Source organism: Hylobates moloch, unplaced genomic scaffold (genome assembly GCF_009828535.3).
Source record: "Hylobates moloch isolate HMO894 unplaced genomic scaffold, HMol_V3 SCAFFOLD_14, whole genome shotgun sequence".
Lineage (NCBI taxonomy): Eukaryota > Metazoa > Chordata > Mammalia > Primates > Hylobatidae > Hylobates > Hylobates moloch.
Window position 1 is genome coordinate 99,549,508 of NW_026652289.1, and position 23,592 is coordinate 99,573,099.

Consider the following 23,592-nt stretch of genomic DNA (forward strand, 5'->3'; position numbering starts at 1 on the left):
AAAATGTACACTACTGCAAGCAAAAATATTAACATCCCCAATCTCCCGCTCTTAAAGATCTAAAATGCACCAAATGAATTTTGGAGCATTTGTGATTTTAACAAATCTCACTGAAGCAATTTTGTCTTCTGTTTAATGGCAAAAGATGGTTACTGTTACAGTAAAAGATTGCTATGCTCCAGAACAGTCTAGGAAAACAGTAGGTATTAATAGATTTCACACACAAAAAATAGTCTTGTCTTGAGTTTTACCCAAACATATTCAAAACTAGAGACTAAATTATTAGGGGTAGAAAACAAGCCCTTATATAAAATGTGGTAATACATGTCTTTAAGTCTCTTATCAGTGTATTCTTACCAGTTTCTGGCTGACAGAAAGTATACTGGCTGCTAGAGGAAGAGCCCATGTTAAAGTCTTCTGAACTCTGTGCTTCTTCAACAATGACAACTTCTTGATTTCCAATTTCTTCTAACTTAGGTGGCTCAAGGGTAACAATATCAGAATCATCGCTGGCAGTTCCAATATAGATACCGTCTTCGGGTATCTTTTCTTCCTCTGCCTGAAGAATCATAATTTTAGAGATGGTAAATTCAACAGTCATTTAAGGGTCTTATATTTTCTTAGAATACAACAGGACTAAGTATTATAGTAATCTGAGTTAAAATAAAAGATACAATTCCTACTATAAGTAAAGAATTATGCAATAGCAGGCTCATCATATAGCTTGAGAACACCATCAGATCCCTTGACAACTCTCAGAATTAGATCAGACCACTGCATTCTCCTAGTGGGCTGCAGAAGCTGAGAAGCCCACCTTTGCCCCTCAATAACTACAGAAAAAAGAGTTCATTTCTCTCACGAGTTCCATGGGTCTATTCGAGCACAACTCTGTAGTGTGGGAGCCCAAAAAAGACTCACTGAACTTTTCAGGTTATGTATGTAATAAACTTCAACAGCTGTATCTTGTACTGAATGTGTCTGAAGGTGTCCCCAAAAATTTCTATGCTGGAATGTAATCGCCAATGTGATAGTACTAAGAAGTGGGACCTTTAGGAGGTGACTGAGTTATAAGGGATCCTCCCCTGGGAATATGATTAAGGTCTTTATAAAACAGGCTTCATGCAGCATCCAACCTTTTTTTGCTCATCTCCTCTTAAAGATGTAGCTACGAGATGCCATTTGGAAATAAGAGAGCATGCCATCAGCAGACACTGAACTTGTCCATACTTTGATCTTAAACTTCCCAGCCTCTATAACTGTGAGAAATAAATTTCTGTTCTTTATAAATCACCCAGTCTCAGGTATTTTGTCAGATCAGTACAAACAGACTAAAACACCATGTAAAATTATCATCTAGCTATCTAGTTTTATACAGAAGTCAAGTAAAACCCCAAAGCATAAGTCTTAGGTTGTTACCAAATTTTAAAATGAACCACCATTTTAGACATGAAACCTAACAGTTTAATTTTTCAATATAATTCAAGAATGCAATCTACTTCCAAAAAGAATTAGAGGTGAAAAGATAGATCTTTAACACAATACCAATAAAATACTTTGCTTAGGTGCCTTCTAAGACATCTAACTTAGAAGTCAAAATTGCTTATAATTCAAAATAGGAATAGAATGCATAAATAGAATTAGAGGCTTTAAATAGTATTTCTAAGGATACTATTTAACATATATCCATAGTGTAAAATACAAGTTTACCTCAATTGTTGAGCTGGTTTCCTCCAAAGCTGGATAAGCAGTTTCTTCCATAAGCACTGTGCAATTTTGGCTGCTTTCTGATATAAAGCAAAGATCAATATAATTATTTCTTAATTTAAAACTCTCTAGTGACTTTCTGCAGCCAACATATAATCTGGGTAGATAAAAATCTCTTCCTAATATGTTAGAGTAGATTTAATGAAATGTCACATACAATTATAGAAGTCAGTCCACTGTTGCTAATAAACTTCATTTATTTGAAACCGTCAGGTGATAATTTTGGATAAGAAAATGCAATCAGTTAAGTTTTGGTTTTTTTTTTTTTTTTTTTGGAGATGGAGTCTTGCTCTGTTGCCCAGGCTGGAGTGCAGTGGCACTATCTCGGCTCACTGCAACCTCTGCCGCCTGGGTTCAAGTGATTCTCCTGCCTCAGCCTCCTAAGCAACTGGGATTACAGACATATGCCACTGCTAATTTTTGTATTTCTACTAGAGATGGGGTTTCGCCATGTTGCCCAGGCTGGTCTCGAACTCTTGACCTCAAGCGATCCGCCCACCTTGGCCTCCCAAAGTGCTGGGATTACAGGTATGAGCCACCGTGCCCAGCCACAAGATTTATTAAGAACTCAAATTAAAGCTACCTTGACTAAGTAAATAAAACCTCTACCTTACATTACCAAATTACTTGATCCAGTATGTTTATTAATATCTAATATGAAAAAATCTATCATTAGATACCTAGTGATACATTTCCTGAATTCTTAAAAGTTTATTCAAAGTTTCTAAAGACCATTCTAATGGCTGCCAATGCCTGGTACCATAAGAATAAAAACCATGGCTTCAAACTATGATTTATGAAAGTATGTATGTATATGTACGTGTGTGTGTCTGTGTGTGTGTGCGTCTAAATGCTTTATAAGAAAACATAAACTATAAAAAACAAGGACTCAGGCTGGGTGCAGTGACTCACACCTGTCACCCTAGCACTTTTGGGAAGCCAAGGCTGGAGGACTGCTTGAGGCTACAAGTTCAAGACCAGCCTGGGCAACACAGCAAGACCCTGTCTCTACAAAACTAAAAATTAAAAAATTATTTGGGCATGGTGGTATGTGCCTATAGTCCTAGCTACTCAGAAAGCTGAGGTAGGAGGATTACTTGAGCCTAGGAGTTGAGGCTGCAGTGAGCCATGATCATGCCACTGCACTTCAGCCTGGACAAGAGAGTATGACCACGTCTCAAAAAAAAGTCGGAGAGAGGGTAGTTCAGGCACAGTGGCTCATGCTTGTAATCCCAGGACTTTGGTAGGCCAATGTGTGAAAATCACTTAAAGCCAGGAGTTCAAAACCAGCCTGGGCAACATAGCGAGACCATTCCTACCAATATTTCTTTTTTTTAAAAAGAAAGAACTCAAAACACAGGAAAACTATGTCATTACAGAAGATATATTTTATAAGAATCTCCTCAAAGAAAATGTGTACAAACAGAATGATGACTTCACAATATATTTTTAATGAAAAAGAGCATAAAGGCCGGGCGCAGTGGCTCACACCTGTAATCCCAGCACTTTGGGAGGCCAATGCAGGTGGATCACCTGAGGTCAGGAGTTTGAGACCAGCCTGGCTAACACAGTGAAACCCCGTTTCTACTAAAAATACAAAAAATTAGCCGGGTGTGGTGGTGCACGCCTGTAATCCCAGCTGCTCAAGAGGCTGAGGCAGGAGAATTGCTTGAACCCGGGAGGCGAAGGTTGCAGTGAGCCAAGATCATGCCATTAAACTACAGCTTGGGCAACAAGAGTGAGACTCTGTCTTAAAAAAAAAAGAAAAGAGCATAAAATATTAAGAAAAGTTAAAAATAATATATAAATTTATGAGCAATGTACACCAAATATCAATAGTAATTATTTCTAGATAAAAGAACTATAGACCATTTTAAATTTCTTTTGCTTACTATTTTTTTTTTTTTGAGACGGAGTGCCCCTCTGTCGCCCAGGCTGGAGTGCAGTGGCGCCATCTCGGCTCACTGCAAGCTACGCCTCCCAGGTTCATGCCATTCTCCTGTCTCAGCCTCCCAAGTAGCTGGGACTACAGGTGCCCACCACCGCCCAGCTAATTTTTTGTATTTTTAGTACAGACGGGGTTTCACTGTGTTAGCTAGGATGGTCTCGATCTCCCGACCCCGTGATCCACCCGCCTCGGCCACCCGAAGTGCTGGGATTATAGGCGTGAGCCACCGCACCAGGCCAAATACGCATTTCTTATGTAATTTAAGTCCTGCAAAAAACAGGGAAAAAAATTATTTTTCAGCATTATACACCCCCTAACAGAAAATTAATTTAGAGGTAAGATTCCGCCACAGTACTCGGCTGGGGTGCTGGGGCCAGGCGCAGTGACTCATGCCTGTAATCCCAGCACTTTGAGCAGCAGAGGCAGGCAGACCACGAGGTCAGGAGTACAAGACCAGCCTGACCAACATAGTGAAATCCCGTCTCTATTAAAAATACAAAAAAAATGGCTGGGCGCAGTGGCTCGCGCCTGTAATCTCAGCACTTTGGGAGGCCGAGGCAGGTGGATCACGAGGTCAGGAGATCGAGACCATCCTGGCTAACACGGTGAAACCCCGTCTACTAAAAATACAAAAAAATTAGCCGGGCCTGGTGGTGGGTGCCTGTAGTCCCAGCTACTTAGGAGGCTGAGGCAGGAGAATGGCGTGAACCCCGGAGGCAGAGACTGCAGTGAGCTGAGATGGCGCCACTGCACTCCAGCCTGGGTGACAGAGCGAGACTCCGTCTCAAAAAAAAGAAAAAAAAAAAAAAAAAGATACAGAAAAATTAGTCCGGGCGCAGTGGCTCATGCTTGTAATCCCAGCACTTTGGGAGGCCGAGGCAGACTGATCAGGAGGTCAGGAGTTCGAGACCAGAGTGGCCAGCATGGTGAAACCCCGTCTCTACTAAAAATACAAAAAAAAATAGCTGGGCGTGGTGGCAGGCACCTGTAATCCAAGCTACTCGGGAGGCTGAGGCTTGAACCTGGGAGGTGGAGGCTGCAGTGAGCTGAGATCGTTGCGCCACTGCACTCCAGCCTGGGCAACAGTGCGAGACTCTGTCTCAGAAAAAAAAAGAAAAAAAAGAAAATTTTCTTTAACATATGCAAGTAAATGCATTTCTTGGAAGAAACTGTCCATAGCTTTCAGATTTTCAAAAGGATCTCTGACACACAAAAGATGAGAATCACTTTTCAAATGAGAGTAGTAATCAACATATAGGCTTAAAAAAGTTAGCAGGTATAATCTCTTCTATTTCTGGCCTTGACACATCCACTTTTTTCTCCTGAGGGGAAATGTTCTGTATGCATTTTACTATAATTTTTTTAAAAAGTTAATGAAGTAATTTAAATATGAACATAAGTGTATGCAGTAATTGTTCAGGAGTCCTATTTCTCTATATAAATAATGTGTGCATCAAATCCTACGGGAAGTATACATAATACAGATGCAATACAGTAGTCAAATTCCATTTTACCAAATTGGAACCAGACTACAGTCATATCTCAGATATCTGCAAATTCAGTTCCAAACCAATGCAATAAAGCAAGTCACATAAATTTTTTGGTTTCCTTGTCCATGTAAAAGTTAGGTTTACACTATGCTGTAATCTATTAAGTGTGCAATAACATCATGTCTAAAAAACTGTATATATCTTAATTTAAAAATACATTATTGCTAAAAAGTGCTAGTGATCATCTGAGCCTTCAGTGAATCGTAATATTTTTGCTGGTGGAGGGTTTTACTTCAAAGGTGTTGGCTGCTGACTGACCACTGTGGTAGCTGCTGAAGGCTGGAGTAGCTGGGGCAGTTTCTTAAAGTACGGCAACATCGGAGTTTCCCACATGGATTGGCTCTTTTTCACGAAAGATTTCTCTGTAGCATGCAATGCTGTTTGATAGCACTTTGCCCACAGTAGAACAACTTTCAAAATTGGAGTCACTGCTTTATTAACTAAGTTTGTGTAATATTCTAAATCCTATGTTGTCATTTCAATAATATTCACGGCATCTTCACCAAGAGTAGATTGCATCTCAAGAAACTGCTTTCTGTGCTCATCCATAAGAAACAACTCCTCATCTGTTCAAGTTTATCATGAGATTACAGCAACTGGATCACATTTTCAGGATCCACTTCTTTTTTTTTTTTTTGAGATGGAGTCTCGCTCTGTTGCCCAGGCTGGAGTGCATGGCATGATCTTGGCTCACTGCAAGCTCTGCCTTCCGGGTTCACGCCATTCTCCTGCCTCACAGTCCCAAGGAGCTGGGACTATAGGCGCCCGCCACCATGCCCAGCTAATGTTTGTATTCTTAGTAGAGATGGGATTTCACCGTGTTAGCCAGGATGGTCTCGATCTCCTGACCTCGTGATCCGCCCACCTCAGCCTCCCAAAGTGCTGGCATTACAGGCGTGAGCCACCGCACCCGGCCAGGATCCACTTCTAATTCTAATTCTCTTGCTACTTCTACCACATCTGCAGTTCCTTCCTCCATTAAAGTCTTGAACCACTCAAAGTCATGAAGGTTGAAATCAACTTCTTCCAAACTCCTGTTAATGTTGATATTTTGACCTTTTCCCACAAAGCACAATTGTTCTTAAAGGCATCTAGAATGGTGAATCCTTTCCTGAAGATTTTCAGTTTACACACATTGCCCCGATCCATCAGAACAATCACTGTCTATAGCAGCTACAGCCTTACAAAATTTATTTATTAAATAATACAACCTGAAAGTTAAAACTACTCTTCGATCCATGGACTACAGACTGGATGTTGTGTTAGCAGGAAACAAAGCAACATGAATCTCCTTGTACATCTCCAACAGAGCCCTTGGGTGATTGACCAGGTATTGCTATACAATGTCTAGTATTTTGAAAGGAATCTTTTTGTTCTGAGCAGCAGGTCTCAACACTGAGCTTAAAATATTCAGTAAACCATGTTGTAAACACATGGCTGTCACCTAGGCTTTGTTGTTCCATTTACAGAGCACAGGCAGAGTAGATGTAGCATATTTTTTAAGGGTCCTAGGATTTCTCAAGGCATGGTAAGTGAACACTGGCTTCAACTTAAAGTCACCAGCTACATTTGCCTCTAACAAGAAGCTTGTTCTTTGAAGCCTAGAAGCAGATATTGACTTCTCTGTAGTCAGGAAAGTCCTAGATGGCATCTTCTTCCAATAGAAGGCTGTGTCATCTACACTGAAAATTTGCTCGTTGGGGTAGCCACCTTCATCCATTATCTCAGTTAGATCTCCTGGATAACCTGGTGCACCTTCTGCATCAGCACTTGCTACTTCACCTTGCACTTTTATGTTACGGACATAGCTTCTTTCCTTACACCTCATGAACCAACCTCAGCTAGCTTCAGCCTTTCTTTCTACAGCTTCTTAACCACTCTTAGCCTTCACAGACCTGAAGCGAGTTAGGAAGGACTTGTTCTGGATGAGGCTATTGGCTTAAGGGAATTTTGTGGCTGGTTCAATCTTCTACCAAGACCACTAAAACTTTTTCCATGTCAACAATAAGCCTATATGGCTTCCTTATCATTCATGTGTTCACTAAGAAGGACTTTTAATTTCCTTTAAGAACTTTTCCTTTGCATTCACAACTTGGCTAACTATCTGGCCCAAGAGACTTAGCTTTCAACTTAGCTTTCGACATGCCTTCCTCAAATAAGCTTAATCATTTCTAGCTTTTGATTTGAAGTGAGAGACACACAACTCTTCCTTTCACCTGAACACCTGGAGGCCACTGTAGGGTTATTAATTGGCCTGATTTCAATATTGTTGTGTCTCCAGGAACAGGGAGGCCCGAGGAGAGGGAGAGAGATGGGGGAATGGCAAGTCAGTAGAGCAGTCAGAACACACACATTTATTAAGTTCACTGTCTTTCATAGGCACGGTTCATGGTGTCCCAAAGGAATTACAATAGTAACACCAAAGATCTCTGATCACAGATCACCATAACAGATATAATAATAATGAAAAAGTTTGAAATATGACAATTACAGGCCAGGAGCAGTGGCTCACGCTTGTATTCCCAGCACTTTGGGAGGTTCACACAGGTGGATCACCTGAGGTCAGGAGTTCAAGACTAGGCTAACCAACATGATGAAACGCCATCTCTATTAAAAACACAAAATTAGCTGGGCACGGTGGCGCATGCCTGTAATCCCAGCTGAGAGGCTGAGGCAGGAGGATCACTTGAACCCAAAAGGCAGAGGTTGCAGTGAGCCAAGATCATACCATCGCACTCCAGCATGGGAAACAAGAGCGAAACTCCGCCAATTCAATTCAATTCAATAAAATAAAATAAAAATAAATGAAATAGTATAATTATAAAAATGAGACACAGAGACATGAAGTGAGCATATGCTATTGGAAAAATGGGATTAATAGGCTTGCTCAACACAGGGTTGCCACAAACTTTCAATTTGTAAAAAACATAGTATCTGCGAAGTACAATAAAGCAAAGCAGAATAAAATGAGAGGCATGTCTGTAACTCCATCAACATGATAATAACTGGAAAAGAGGTTAGTAAATCTCTTGTGATCAATGAATAATTTTTTTCTTAACTTTAATAATGACAAGTAAATACAAACTACCAAACAAATGACAAGGAAATAGAAACTACCAAACAAATTCACGTTAAACCATGAAACACTTTTTTTGTCACTGGTTACTTCTGTAGCAACAAAGTGTATCCGAAAGCCCAAAAATATACTACAGCTACAAATAAACCCCCGGGGCAGGCTGATGACTCTGGGTTCTGTGGGCCTTCACCAAATCCACACTGCCGGTTCAAGGTTCTCCTGCCTCAGCCTCCTGGTTGTGGGATACAGGTGCCTGCCAATACACCTGGTAATTTTTTTGTTTTTTAGTAGAAACAGGCTGCTCTTGAACTCCTGACCTCAAATGATCCACCCACCTCAGCCTCCCAAAGTGTGGGGATTACAGGCATGAGCCACTGTGCCCGGCCTACACTGAAGCTCTAATCCTCCAATGACCACTTAGATTAGCCAGAAAGGCCACCCACCTGGAAAGAAGGCAACACTCATAATATCATTCATATATCCTATTAAAAAAAATCAGAATTTGTGAACAACTTACCTCCTTGCTCTATCTGCAATGCTTGAAGCTCCTCTTGCTCTAAAGATGAACATTCTGGGGTAGGCTCACAGCTGTCAGTGGCTGTCACAGAATTCAACATTTCTATATCTGATCCCTAAGGAAAAGTGATAGTCTTTCAGTTATTTGCCTATTAGCTCCTCAAGGCTAGATCTGACTACATGTAAATGCTTCTTCCATTATTAAGAGTCTCAGATGCTGCCATACTCCAAAGGAACAGTATCTAATCAGACAAGCTTTTGTTCAATTTAGTCCACAAAGGCCTATGACAAGAAAATGGCAGAATGGAGTCTCGGGTTTAAATTCTAAGTCAGGTCAGCCCAAAAGTGGAATGCTCTATTCTACGAGCTCAGGCAATAAATTTGAATTCCAGAGAATAAGGGTATAAATTTGATTATTTCTATAATAATTTGTTGCTACTTAACATTTATGCAACTACTCTAGACAAGGCACTTTGCTAGATGCTGTGGGGTATAAAAAATTCAAATCCGGCCAGGCGTGGTGGCTCACGCCTACAATCCCAGCACTTTGGGAGGCCGGTGGATCATGAGGTCAGGAGATCCAGACCATCCTGGCTAATATCGTGAAACCCCATCTCTACTAAAAATACAAAAAAATTAGCTGGACGCAGTGGCAGGCGCCTGTAGTCCCAGCTACTCGGGAGGCTGAGGCAGGAGAATGGAGTGAACCTGGGAGGTGGAGCTTGCAGTGAGCCAGGATAGCGCCACTGCACTCCAGGCTGGGCAACAGAGGGAGACTCCATCTCAAAAAAAAAAAAACAAACAACCTCAAATCCATAGCTGGGCACGGTGGCAGGTGCCTGTAATCCCAGCTACTCAAGAGGCTGAGGCAAGAGAATCGCTTGAACGCGGGAAGCGGAGATTGCAGTGAGCCGAGATTGTGCCATTGCACTGAAGCCTGGGCAACAAGAGCAAAACGCCGTCTCAAAAAAAAAAAAAAAAAAATCAAATCCAAAATTCAATTTTACAACATATTCAGAGAAGCAGCCATATGCAAATAACTACTTATTATGGCAATATAAACTAAAAATGTCTAAAGCTTTAACGACATGGATTCAATAAACCTATAGGGTTAATGAATACTCTCCTTATACAATTTTAGACTATCTTTTTATTCTGAGGTTATCTTTCCTACTTTGATGTCAGACTGTCTTTTCATTAATAATAGCGGATTCCTTCCTTCCTTCCTTCCTTCCCTCCCTTCTTCCTTCCTTCCTTCCCTCTATCCCTCCCTCTCTCTCTCTCTTCTCTCTCTCTCCTTTCTTTTCTCTTTCTCTTTCTTTTTTTCTTTCTTTCTTTTTCTTTCTTTTTCTGTTGGGACGATCTCCCTCTGTTGCCCAGGCTGGAGTGCGGCGGCATGGTCTCAGCTCACTGCAACCTCCCTGCCTCGGGCTACCATGATTCTCCTGCCTCGGCCTGCCCAGTGCCTGGGATTGCAGGCGCACACCACCACGCCTGGCTGGTTTTTGTGTTTTTGGTGGAGACGGGGTTTCACCATGTCGGCCGGGTTGGTCTCCAACTCCTGACCTCCAGTGATCTGCCCGCCTCAGCCTCCCGAAGCGCTGGGATTACAGACGGAGTCTCGCACACTCAGTGCTCAATGCTACCCAGGCTGGAGTGCAGTGGCGTGATCTCGGCTCGCTACAACCTCCACCTCCCAGCCGCCTGCCTTGGCATCCCAAAGTGCTAAGATTACAGCCTCTGCCCGGCCGCCACCCCCTCTAGGAAGTGAGGAGCGCCTCTGCCCGGCCGCCCCGTCTAGGAAGTGAGGAGTGCCTCTGCCCGGCTGCCCCGTCTAGGAAGTGAGGAGCGCCTCTGCCCGGCTGCCCCGTCTAGGAAGTGAGGAGCGCCTCTGCCCAGCCGTCCCGTCTGGGACGTGAGGAGCGCCTCTGCCTGGCTGCCGCGTCTGGGAAGTGAGGAGCGCCTCTGCCTGGCCGCTGTGCAACCTTCCAAGGGTGAAGTGACAGCCTTCATTGTAGGATGAATGAAGGCACTGGCACTGATTATATAACACCTTGGCAGCTATCTCAAGTCGTCGATGGTGGAGGTATTGGAATTATAGAAGAAAGCAAGCACACAAATTTGACTAAAGGCAATTTTGTGACTTCTATTGGCCCTGGCAAACCAAGGTTATTCTGGATGGAAATAGCCTTGAAAAGATAATATATATATATGAATGTATCCGATTTTTTTTCCCCGTATAATTCTTACTTTGTGCATTTGAAATTCACTTGTATTTGTAATCATGGAAAAATAAAAGCATATATAAAAAAAAAAATAGCGGATCATACAATTTTTCTTTGTGTCTTAATTGTAAAACAAAGTTAACCACTAAAGTGATTCTGTCTTTCCCTATGTCCCCACTATAGTCTGCTGACACATGCAATCGAAAGATCTGCATTCTCTTGAATATACATAACTCAAGACAGCAAAAATTAAAAGAATTCATGAAAAAAGCAGGGCCGGGCGCGGTGGCTCACGCCTGTAATCTGAGCACCTTGGGAGGCCGAGGCAGGCGGATCACGAGGTCAGGAGATCGAGACCATCCTGGCTAACACGGTGAAACCCCGTCTCTACTAAAAATACAAAAAAAAAATATAGCCGAGCGTGGTGGCGGGCGCCTGTAGTCCCAGCTACTCGGGAGGCTGAGGCAGGAGAATGGCGTGAACCCAGGGGGCGGAGCTTGCAGTGAGCAGAGATGGTGCCACTGCACTCCAGCCTGGGCGACAGAGCGAGACTCCGTCTCCAAAAAAAAAGAGAAAAAAGTAGCGTTTAAGTTGAGCCCTAATGAGAATTCGGAATGCAAGACTCGGAGGTTGTCTATAATGGCAGAAGAATGGTAGAGGCTAAAGCAAGTTTATGGATTAGGAATTGCTGGGGAAACCAATTCTGGCCCAAATCAGAATGGCGGTAATGGGAAATGAAAAGGAGACACATGTAAGAGAAATTAGCAAGAAAGAGTAGAACCTGGAAAGCAGATATAGAAGAAGAGAGATAAAAGTACAAATATGATTCAATCTGGGACATAATATCCAGTACAGAACACCCTAATGACATACTTGACTAAGTGCCAGAGGTCTGCTGTCATACTCCACCCTGCAGACTCACAGGTTAAGACTCCCATAGCTGCCTTGCTCCTGTATTGTTAATTATCCTTGAAGGAGAAGTTGCTATGGGAGTTGATCTAATCCTTTGAAGAAAACAAGCTAAAAATAGAAAAGTCACTGAAGATTTTAAAAAGAAGAATCATCTCAAATGATACAGTTGCTTTTAAATTTTGAAATTTTAATGCAGAAAAGGCAATCTTGTTTTTTTCTGTTAATGTTTTCTAAACATAACTACCTGAACCTTAACTAATAGTTTAAAAAACAAAAATTTTTTAATTTTTTTTTTTTCTTTTTTTGAGACAGTTTCACTCTTGTTGCCCAGGCTGGAGTGCAATGGCACGATCTCTGCTCACCGCAACCTCTGCCCCCCGGGTTCAAGAGATTGTCCTGCCTCAGCCTCCCAAATAGCTGAGATTACAGGCATGCGCGACCACGCCCGGATAATTTTGTATATTTAGTAGAGACGGGGTTTCTCCATGTTGGTCAGGCTGGTCTCGAACTCCCGACCTCAGGTGATCTGCCCCCACCTCAGCCTCCCAAAATGCTGGAATTACAGGCGTGAGCCACCATGCCCGGCCTAAAATTTTTATTAAGAAAACAAGTGTCCGGGCACGGTGGCTCACACCTGTAATCCCAGTACTTTGGGAGGCCGAGGTGGGCAGATCACCTGGGGTCGGGAGTTCAAGACCAGCCTGACCAACATGGAGACACCCTGTCTCTACTAAAAATACAAAATCAGTCGGGCAAGGTGGCACATGCCTGTAATCCCAGCTACTCTGGAGGCTGAGGCAGGAGAATGGCTTGAACCCAGGAGGCAAAAGTTGCTGTCAGCTGAGATTACGTCATTGTACAACAAGACAACAAGAGCGACAGCCTGGACAACAAGAGCGAAACTCCATCTCAAAAAAAAAGAAAACAAGTGAGGCTTACAATACCCTAAAAACAAAAAAAAATTACAGATAAGTCCATTAAAATCTGGAGTAAGTATATTTCTGTTTATCAATATACTGCCATTTTTCTATAGTGAACATATATTACTGGTATGAGAAAATAAACAGAAGTACAAGGTATGTATACTTGTTGTATGTATATCAATCTTCTATTACAAAATTCATTTTGTGATAGGGTTCTGGCCTTTTTCTTCTTCTTCTTTTTTTTTTTTTTTTTTTGAGAGGGAGTCTCGCTGTCGCCCAGGCTGGAGTGCAGTGGCGCAATCTCGGCTCACTGCAAGCTCCGCCTCCTGGGTTCATGCCATTCTCCTGCCTCAGCCTCTCTGAGTAGCTGGGACTACAGGGGCCCGCCACCACGCCCGGCTAATTTTTTTTTTGTATTTTTTAGTACAGACGGGGTTTCACCATGGTCTCGATCTCCTGACCTCGTGATCCGCCCGCCTCGGCCTCCCAAAGTGCTGGGATTACAAGCGCAAGCCACCGCGCCCGGCGATTCTGGCCTTTTTCCTGTGAAGTTCTGCTAATATAACATAAGTGGAACACACGTTCTCCATTCTCCTTTCTGATCTGTTCAAATCCAGGATCTATTTTCTAGCTGCAAAATCTTGGCCAAATTACTTAACCTCTCTAAGCTTTAGTTTTCTCAACTATAAAATAAGAATGAAAACAGCGTGTATCACAGTGAAATATTCAAAATTATTTAAGAACAGGGTATGGTGGCATGTGCCTATAGTCCCAGCTACTAGGGAGGATCACTTGAGCCCAAGGAGTTAAAGGTTACATGACACTATGACTGCACATGTGAATAGCCACTGCACTCTAGCCTGGCAATAGAGCAAGACCCTATCCCTTTAAAAAAAAAAAAAAAGACAAAATTGGTCCGGTGCAGCGGCTCACATCTGCAATCCCAGCATGCTGGGAGGCCAAGGTGGGTGGATCACGAGGTCAAGAGTTTAAGACCAGCCTGGCCAAGATGGTGAAACTCATCTCTACTGAAAATACAAAAATTAGCTGGGCATGGTAGCAGGCGCCTGTAATTCCAGCCACTCAGGAGGCTGAGGCAGGTGAATCACTTGAGTCAAGTGGGGCGGAGGTTGCAGTGAGCTGAGATCACACCACTGCACTCCAGCCTGGGCAACAGAGTGAGACTCTGTCTCAAAAACAAACAAAAAAAGACAAAATTATATGAAAATGAAAGTAAAGCACAGGGCCTGACCAATAACAAACCTTCAATAAATATTTGCCTAATGTCTCAAAGCTATGTACAATAACGTAGAAGATGTTGGCTCATGAAGCGTTTTCAGCAGTAAAGTTTAATATGAGAGGGAAAATGTTCATTGGAACTTTTTGCTTAAAGGTAGAAAAAGACTGATCTTCAAAGAACACAGTTTACATCACTGGTAACATTAATATGACAAATTACCTTATAAAAAGTATTAAATATCATACCTCATGACTGATGACAGTCCAACCACAAGATGAATCACTGTCACTGGAATTTTCAGACATCTTTCAGGTCTACAAATACAAAAACATATTGACTCATGAGACACATTTTTTTTAATTCTATAGGAAGCACTATATGTGACGCTAAGTTTGAAAAGTGGTTTACTGTCTTCCAGGTGAAACAGAGACAAGCCACCCATAGATTTACCATACAGAACACGACAGGACTGCATACCTGTATGAACAGATATAAGCAAACTTCTAAGATAAGGAGACCCTCCTGGACTAGAACAGTCTCAACAGTTATATTGTTGGAATGAAGAAGAAAGTTATATCTAAAAGAAAATGTAACATTTGGCCAGACAGAGGTGAAGGAAAAGGAGAATCGTGAATGGGGAGCAGGCAGCAACAGTAAAGGACTCTATTTTCAATGAACAGTAAGGTGTGAAAAACATGACTGCAGAAACTGAGAAGCAGAGGGAAACTGAAAAGCTCCTACGCCAAGAAAATGAAGTCTGTATGTTGGCAGCATGAAGCAATTTACATTTTTCAAACAGAGAAGAAACATGATCAAACTGTTTTGAGACAGAGTCTCGAACTGTCGACCAGGTTGGAGTGCAGTGGCACGATCTCGACTTGCTGCAACCTCCGCCTCCCAGGTTCAAGTGATTCTCCTGCCTCAGCCTCCTGAGTAGCTGGGACTACAGGCGCATGCCACCACGCCCCACTAATTTTTGTATTTTTAGTAGAGACAGGGTTTCACTATGTTGGCCAGGCTGGTCGCGAACTCCTGACCTCGTGAGCCGCCTGCCTCAGCCTCCCAAAATGCTGGGATTACAGGCGTGAGCCACTGCGCCCGGCAATCAAACTGTTTTTATGAAAATAACTGTGTCAGCAATACTTCAGTTGTGTTAAAGTTGGGGCAGGGGGGAAGATACCAGAGGTTGGTTAGAAACATCTGGTCACTGGCAACAACCTGGACTCAAGCCCTAAACCAGCATACAATGGTCACTCCACCTGGTTTTTTCTTTTTCTATCTGAAACTCCTTTAAACTTCAAAACCCAACTTATTAAAGCAAATAGTATTCCTACCGATTTATTCTACATGTGTCTTATGCTTCTGTTATTGGACATATACTGTGAACACATTAGATCCAAGTTCTACTAGAACTCTACTGCAGACAATATGGAACTAGTGCTCAAATGAGAACAGGGCAAAAATACAGATCTATATAATCTGTTTTTAGGAGCTTTGTTTTGTTTTTTGGTATTTTTAGTAGAGACGAGGTTTCACCATGTTGGCCAGGCTGGTCTCAAACTCCTGGCCTCAAGTCAGATCTATATAATCTGTTAATTATTCTGGAAACTCTTGTACATTAATATTTCAAAAAGAGAGGATACAAACAGGTTGGTCGCTAATAGTATAAAAATTAACATGTTTCAAATGAATTATTCAAAACCTGAAATAAGATATTAATTGCGTGACTTTTAATGTTATGACAGAGCATTTTGTAATAGGTTCACCTGAGGTCATCTAATTTTTTTATTTCTAATTTCAATTAAGGCCCAAGCAGTTTATACGTCTATAAATTTAAAGGTAAACTTACAGAAAACTACTAGGGTAAAATAAATTTTTCTGTCCAGTCAGTAGAGGTTATCCAAAAAGCTACAGTTTAAATACCCTGTAGGATATTAACCACGTTTATACCTTAGCAATTTTATTTCAGCATTCTTTATAAAAGTGACTATATAAATCCCAATTTCTCATTCAACCAGTCTGCATTCTTTATTTAACTGACTATATTTCTTTTCTTTTTTCTGAGCGTGACAGGGTCCTGTTCTGTCATACAGGCTTGAGTGCAATGGCGTAATCATGGCTCATCACAGCCCTGACCTCCCAAGCTCAATCGATCCTCCCATCTCAGCCCCATAAGTAGCTGGGCATGTGCCAATGTGCCCAGCTAATTTTTTGTATTTTTTGTAGGGACAAGGTTTGGCCATGTTGGCCAGGCTGGTCTGGAAGGCCTGGCCTCAAGCAATCTGCCCTCCTCAGCTTCCCAAAGCGCTGGGATTACAGGCATGAGCCACTGCACTTGGCCTAAACGGACTACATAAATCCCAATTTCTCATCCCACTATTTTTCAGGACTTTCAAAAAAGTTTTTGATATGTATCAATGTCTATTTGTATGAGAATCATGTTTATAATAGCTTGAAAATTATGCACGACATAGAAATACACAAAGACTGAGCAATTAAACTTGCAAGGGGAAAGGAGAATGATCAAGGAAGTAAATAAATGAGGTTGCAAATTTGATAGCATTTTTTAAAGTAAATTAACAGTTGTCAAAATTTAAAAATTGAGATACTACATTAAAATGAAGATTTCTGGAGCCGGGAGCAGTGGAGAGTGCCTATTAATCCCAGCTACTTGGGAGACTGAGGAAGGAAGATCCCTTGAGGCCAGGAGTTCAAGGCTGTTAAGAGCCATAACAATCATGCCTGTGAATGGCCACTGCACTCCAGACTGGGTAACACAGTGAAACCTTGACTCTTTAAAAAAGGGCTAGGTGTGGTAGCTCACGTCTGTAACCCCAACACTGAGAGGCCAAGACGGAAGGACTGCTCAAGTCCAAGAGTTCAAGATCAGCCTGGGCAACATCACAAAAAACAAACAAAACAATTCCTGATTCCTCACTAAAAAAAAAAAAATCAAAAGATCTGATGACAAGGAAAGATGTCAGGAAAAAAAAAAGGCAGAAAAAGTAAAAAAATGAAATTCTTTAAAAAAAAAAAAAACAACTATACAAATGTATTTAAAAAATCAGATTGATTTTTTTTGAGACGGAGTCTCACTCTGTCACCAGGCTGGAGTGCAGTGGCATCATCTCGGCTCACCGCAACCTCTGACTCCCTGGTTCAAGCGATTCTCCTGCCTCAGCCTCCCGAGTAGCGGGAATTACAGGCATGCGCCACCATGCCCAGCTAATTTTTGTACTTTTAGTAGAGACAGGGTTTCACCATCTCTACTAAAGGCCAGGAGATTCTCTATCTCCTGACATCGTGATCCACCCAACGCAGCCTCCCAAAGTGCTGGGATTGTAAGCGTGAAGCCACCGCACCTGGCCATGATTTTTTTTTTTTAATTTTTGAGACAGGATCTCGCTTTGTCACCCAGGCTGGAGTGCAGTGACATGCACACAGTTCATTGCAGCCTTGACCTCCCAGGCTCAAGCTACCCTCCCACCTAAGCCTCCTGAGTAGCTGGAACTACAGGTGTGTGCCACCATGCCTAATATTTCTATTTTTTGTAAAGACAGGGTTTTGCCATGTTGCCCAGGTTGGTTTCACACTCCTGAGCTCAAGTGATCCACCTCCCTTTGCCTCTCAAAGTGCTGGGATGACAGACATGAGCGGTTGCATCTGGTCAGATTTGGCCAGGTGCAGTGGCTCACGCCTATAATCCCAGCACTTTGGGAGGCCAAGGCAGGTGGATCACCTGAGGTCAGGAGTTCAACACCAGCCTGGCCAATATGATGAAACCCCATCTCTACTAAAAATACAAAAAATCAGCCGGGCCTGGTGGCAAGCACCTGTAATCCCAGCTACTCAAGAGGCTGAGGCAGGAGAATTGCTTGAACCCAGGAGGCGGATGTTGTGGTGAGCCGAGATGGCGCCACTGCACTCCAGCCTGAGCAACAAGAGGGAAACTCCCTCTCAAAATAAATAAATAAATAAAATAAAATAAAATAAAATAGCATATATTAAGATGGCAGGGCCAAGAGTGGCGGCTTGCACCTGTAACAGCACTTTTGGAGGCTGAGGTGGGAGGATCACTTGAGGCCAAGCATTCAAGACCAGACTGGACAACATAGTGAGACTCCCCATCTCTACCAAAAAATGTTTAAATCAGCAGAACATGGTGGCCCACCCCTGTTGCCCTAGCTACTTGGGAAGCTGAGGCAGGACGATCACTTGAGCTCAGGAGTTGAAAGTTGCAGTGAGCTATGACTCATGACTGCACTCCAGCCTGGATAACAGAGCAAGATCCTGTCTCAAAAACAATTTTCTTTTACAGATAGGGAAGCAACTCAACAACCCTAGACCTGTGGGATGCAGGGAAGCAACACAATATTCCATGAAAAATATGAGCATCTAAACTTAACCAGTGTTGACGAGGGAAAGGGTTTAGAAGATAGTGGGAAGGGTTTTGAAGAGATTTGAGAAGACATGAAAGATTATTTTACTATTTTTATCATTATTTGGATGCAAGGTCTCACTGTGTCACTCAGGCTGGAGTACAGTAGTATGAACACGGCTTGCTGAGATGGGAAAATAGGGTCTGGAGGCAGGGAACATTAGGCCGATTCACACTTCAGCTATGACAGCAAATATCCTCTCCATAGGGGATACATACACCAAGTAAATGACTTTGTAACTTTACTTCACCTCTCCATTCACAGAGGGTGTACACCAAGGAAACCTCTAGAGGGTATTTAAACCCCCACAAATTCTGTAAAGGCACCCTTGAGCCCCTACGCTAGGGCCCGCCACCACACTGTGGAGTGTACTTTCATTTTCAATAAATCTCTGACTTCATCCTTTCCTTGCTTTGTCTGTGTGTTTTGTCCAGTTCTTTGTCCAAGAAGCCAAGAACCTGGACACCCTCCACCAGTAACACAGCCTTGAACTCCCAGGCTCAAGTAGATGCTCCCATCTCAGCCTCCCAAGTAGCTAGGACTATACAGGTATGTGCCACCCTGACCAGCTAATTTCTTTTTAAGAGTCGGGGTCTTGCTAGATTGGTAGGCTGGTCTCGAACTCCTGGGCTCAAGTGATCCACCCACCTCGGCCTCCCAAAGTGCTGGGAGTACAGGTGTGAGCCACTGTACACGGCCTAAAGATTATTTTATTAAAGGACTGAATAACCAACTATAGAAGGGAGAAAGTGTAGGATAGCTCCCAGGTTTCCGGTTTAAGTGACTGGGTAACTGGAAAAATTCTATATGAAACAAGAAGTAGGTGAGGGCTTTGTGATAAGAAAACTGGCTGAAGCCTAAAAAGCATTCTTTCTCCACTGTGTGAAAGCTTCCCTCCTTCGCTTTGCCTGCTCCCATCTTCTAACAGATTTCAAAAAAAAGTAAAATACATTACTGACTTGGGACAACTTACCATACTTGCGTTTCTCAAATCAATAAGCCCACTTTAATCAGGCCCCAGTTTAATGCTTTGTTTACTTCCTTGAGGGAAAGATAACATTGAAACCAGCCAATTATCCCACAGAACTGATCTGTATGGTTTCTTTGAATAAATACAGAAATTGATCCTCACAGTCTTAAAACTTGAGAAAGTTCTATTTGTGTTATCTAAGGTCCTTTCTTAGGAAACAAACCATCAGGCCTCCTCGATAGTATTAAGAAGCTGAAACTTACTTAACAGATCACTGCAACTGGACAATGAGAAGCCAGGGCCTGCATGATTGCTTAACTGACCACCTGCTGCCTGTTGACCAACTTCTCTTCCTCACCCCTTTCTAATTCCTGTTTGCCCACACATGGTTACATTTCTTCTCTGCTATACAGACCTCTAATTTTAGTCAGTCAGAGATGGATTTGAGACTGATCTCCCATCTCCTTGGCTGCAGCACCCAATTAAAGCCTTCTTCCCTGGCAATACTGTGATTGGCTTTCTGTGCGGCAAGCAGCAGGACCTAGACCAAACCCCTGGTGTTTTGGTAACACCATCCAATCCAAAAGAGAAAAAAAGACCCACTGGCCCTAACACCACCATGAAAATTTAGATAAGCAAAACTAACAGGCTTACTAAAGAACCCTATTAATTCAGCTGTTCTCAAAATAGGCACGTACTACAATCAAAGCAAAAAAAAAAAAAAAAAGTAACTTTTTAAGCCCTATCCTAGACACAGTGAATATGAAAGCCCCCTGGCAGTTTGAACCTCCCCATTATAGCTAGAGATCTTAAAATGATAATCTCATTATGTCATTCCTTTAAAATGTTAAGATTTTCTTCAAGATAATGCCCCAAAGCCTTGAATATCAAGTATTTTATCTCTAGCTCTCATCTCTTTTAATTCATTCTGGCTTTGCCCAATGAATTCCCCTCAAAATGCTTGGCTTTGTCTTTACTCCAGGGCTTTACATACTCTGATCAGTTGCCCACCCCTTTACCTCCACCCAAACTCCTCTGCTTGTCTCAGCTAACAGTTCACTTCCTTTGAGAACCATTCCTTGACCCCATCCATAAGACTATTGTTTTCTGCATCTAGCACTTAATATAGAATATTGTACTGTAATTGCTTGTTTACCAGCCTATAATGTACTCCCAACACATACTGAATGAATGCTAAATACATATTAAGCAATCAATAAACAAGAAAGGTAACCATGTCTGGGTGATAGTGCAGTTAATTGTTCTTTACAGAGCTCAAAATTAAGCTGGGTGCGGCGGCTCACGCCCATAATCCCAGCACTTTGGGAGGCCGAGGCAGGCAGATCACGAGGTCAGGAGTTAAAGACCAACCTGGCCAACATAGTGAAACCCCATCTCTATTAAAAATACAAAAATTAGTCGGGCATGCTGGCGTGCGCCTGTAGTCTCAGCTACTCGGGAGCCTGAGTCAGAAGAATTGCTTGAAACCAGGAGGTGGAGGTTGCAGTGAGCCAAGATCGCACCACTGCACTCCAGCCTGGGCAACAGGGCAAGACTCCACCCTCCAAAAAAAAAGAACTCAAAATTCTGGAGAAATCCATGAGCTTCCTCTCCCATCATTCTGACCATTGGTAAATGTATAAACCCTCCCCATTTTAAGAGCTTTACTAATAATAATTTAGAAATAAGCAGAATTTACAGGACAGTTACAAAGGCTAAGAAATCATACTTTGTGAAGACAATAAACTTGAAGCTCTGTTTAGGCTCAGGCTTCCTTTTATTCCTCAGAGTAGTTTCTTTAACTCAATCTCCAGTCATATATTTCCAATTGCTTTTGATGTCCCCTTGCAGGTTTCTCAAGTGTTTAACACACAACAGCTACAATACTGAAATCATCTTCCTGCTGCTCCTCCCATTTCTGCTAACTCACAGAATTGCAGTAGCCAAAAACAATACAGCCATTATAAGCAAGAGTCACCACACACTCAGGTCAAAAACCTTAGACTTATGTCGACAGAGTCAAACCCTATAAAATATTTGAAGAGATTTATTCTGGGACAGATTTACGCTGAGATAGAGAAGCTTAATTCTAAAAAGGATGGTCAGGGCAAGCTTCATTGCTAAAGTATATGTGAGCAAAGATTTGAATGAGTGAGGCACCATTATATACAGTTAACTGGAGGAAGAGCATTTAAGATGAAATGAATAGTAGGTATAAAGCTGAGATCAGAGCTCTACCTTTGAGAAATAGCAAGGAGGCCTGTGTGGATCGCCTAGCAGGACAGAGGAGGAAGAGATTAAACACAAGATAGGCCGGGCGCGGTGGCTCACGCCTGTAATGCCAGCACTCTGGGAGGCCGAGGCGGGCGGATCACGAGGTCAGGAGATCGAGACCATCCTGGCTAACATGGCGAAACCCCGTCTCAACCAAAAACACAAAAGATTAGCCAGGCGATTAGCCCGGCGTGGTGGCGAGCGCCTGTAGTTCCAGCTACTTCGGACGCTGAGGCAGGAGAATGGCGTGAACCTGGGAGGCGGAGCTTGCAGTGAGCCGAGATTGCGCCACTGCACTCCAGCCTGGGCGACAGAGTGAGACTCCGTCTCAAAAAAAAAAAAAAAAACCCACAAGATAATAAACAGGGTGGCAAGGGTACAGACTGAGAGGGCTTACAGATCCTAAGACTCCTTTTAAAAAGCATTTTAGCTCTTCACTCTGAGTGAGAACTGAAAGTCACAGAAGGGTTTTGAGAAAAGGAATAAAAGATCACTCTGGCTACCTACTGGGACAGCACTGTGGGGGAGCAAAGGCAGAAGCAGGAAGTTCATTTGCATGGCTACTATGATAATCCAGGTGAGACATGATGGTGGTTTTTTTTTTTTTTTTTTTTTGAGACGGAGTCTCACTTTTTCACCCAGGCTGGAGTGCAGTGGCGCGATCTCGGCTCACTACAAGCTCCGCCTCCCGGGTTCACGCCATTCTCCTGCCTCAGCCTCCCCAGTAGCTGGGACTACAGGCGCCCGCCACCACGCCCAACTAATTTTTTGTATTTTTAGTAGAGACGGGGTTTCACCGTGGTCTCGATCTCCTGACCCCGTGATCCGCCCGCCTCGGCCTCCCAAAGTGCTGGGATGACAAGCGTGAGCCACTGCGCCCGGCGACATGATGGTGGTTTGGACTAAAATGGTGGCAGTGAAGACAGCGAGAAATGGACAGATTATACACGGATTTCAAAGGTACAGCCAACACGACTTCCTGATGTATTGAATATGGGGTATAAAGGATGACTCCTGGCCTCACCGACTACTAGAATGGAATAGCCACTGAGGTAGGAAGACTTCAAAAAGAGCAGGTTATGAGAAGAAAATCAGTAAATTGGGCAGGGTGTGGTGGCTCACACCTGTAATCCCAGCACTTTGGGAAGCCAAGGTGGGCAGATCACTTGAGGTAAGGAGTTCATGACCAGTCTGACCAACATGGTGAAACCCTGTCTCTATTAAAAATACAAAAATTGGCCAGGTGGTCTGTTGGATGCCTGTAGTCCCAGCTACTCGGGAGGTTGAGGCAGGAGAATCGCCTGAACCCCGGAGATGGAGGTTGCAGTCAGCCGAGACTATGCCACTGCACTCCAGCCTGGGAGACAGAACAAGACTCCATCTCAAGAAAGAAGAAGAAGAAAGACGAAAGACGAAGGAAGAAGAGGAAGAAGAAGAAGAAGAAGAGGAAGAGGAAGAGGAAGAGGAAGAGGAAGAAGAAGAAGAAGAAGAAGAAGAAGAAGAAGAAGAAGAAGAAGAAGAAGAAGAAGAAGAAGAAGGAAGAAGAAAAAAGAAAACCAGCAAATTGGTTTGGGGCATTTTAAATCTGAGATAGTTATTATCACATCCAAGAGGAAACATCAAGTAGGTGTCTGGAGACGGAATTCAGGGGAGAGTTATACGCTAAGTAAGTCATTTAAAAACACTGGTGGAGGCTGTCAAAATCTGTAAGAATAACACAATGACAATATCAATTTTACCTCATAAAATATAACT

The 23,592-nt window shown here is 42.8% G+C and overlaps 1 protein-coding gene across 3 annotated transcripts in view; it reads right to left on the reverse strand.

Moving 5' to 3' along the window:
* Window positions 1-23,592, reverse strand: part of CCPG1 (cell cycle progression 1) — a 60,917-nt gene that overhangs the window by 22,004 nt on the left and 15,321 nt on the right. For all 3 annotated transcript variants that reach the window (XM_032174405.2, XM_032174402.2, XM_032174403.2), the window contains exons 2-5: window positions 14,400-14,468; window positions 8,856-8,970; window positions 1,708-1,784; window positions 358-559 (exon numbers count right to left, since the gene is read on the reverse strand). In XM_032174405.2, the coding sequence (XP_032030296.1) occupies window positions 358-559; window positions 1,708-1,784; window positions 8,856-8,970; window positions 14,400-14,459 (454 nt within the window). In that variant the 5' untranslated portion in view covers window positions 14,460-14,468. The remainder of the gene's footprint in view (window positions 1-357; window positions 560-1,707; window positions 1,785-8,855; window positions 8,971-14,399; window positions 14,469-23,592) is intronic.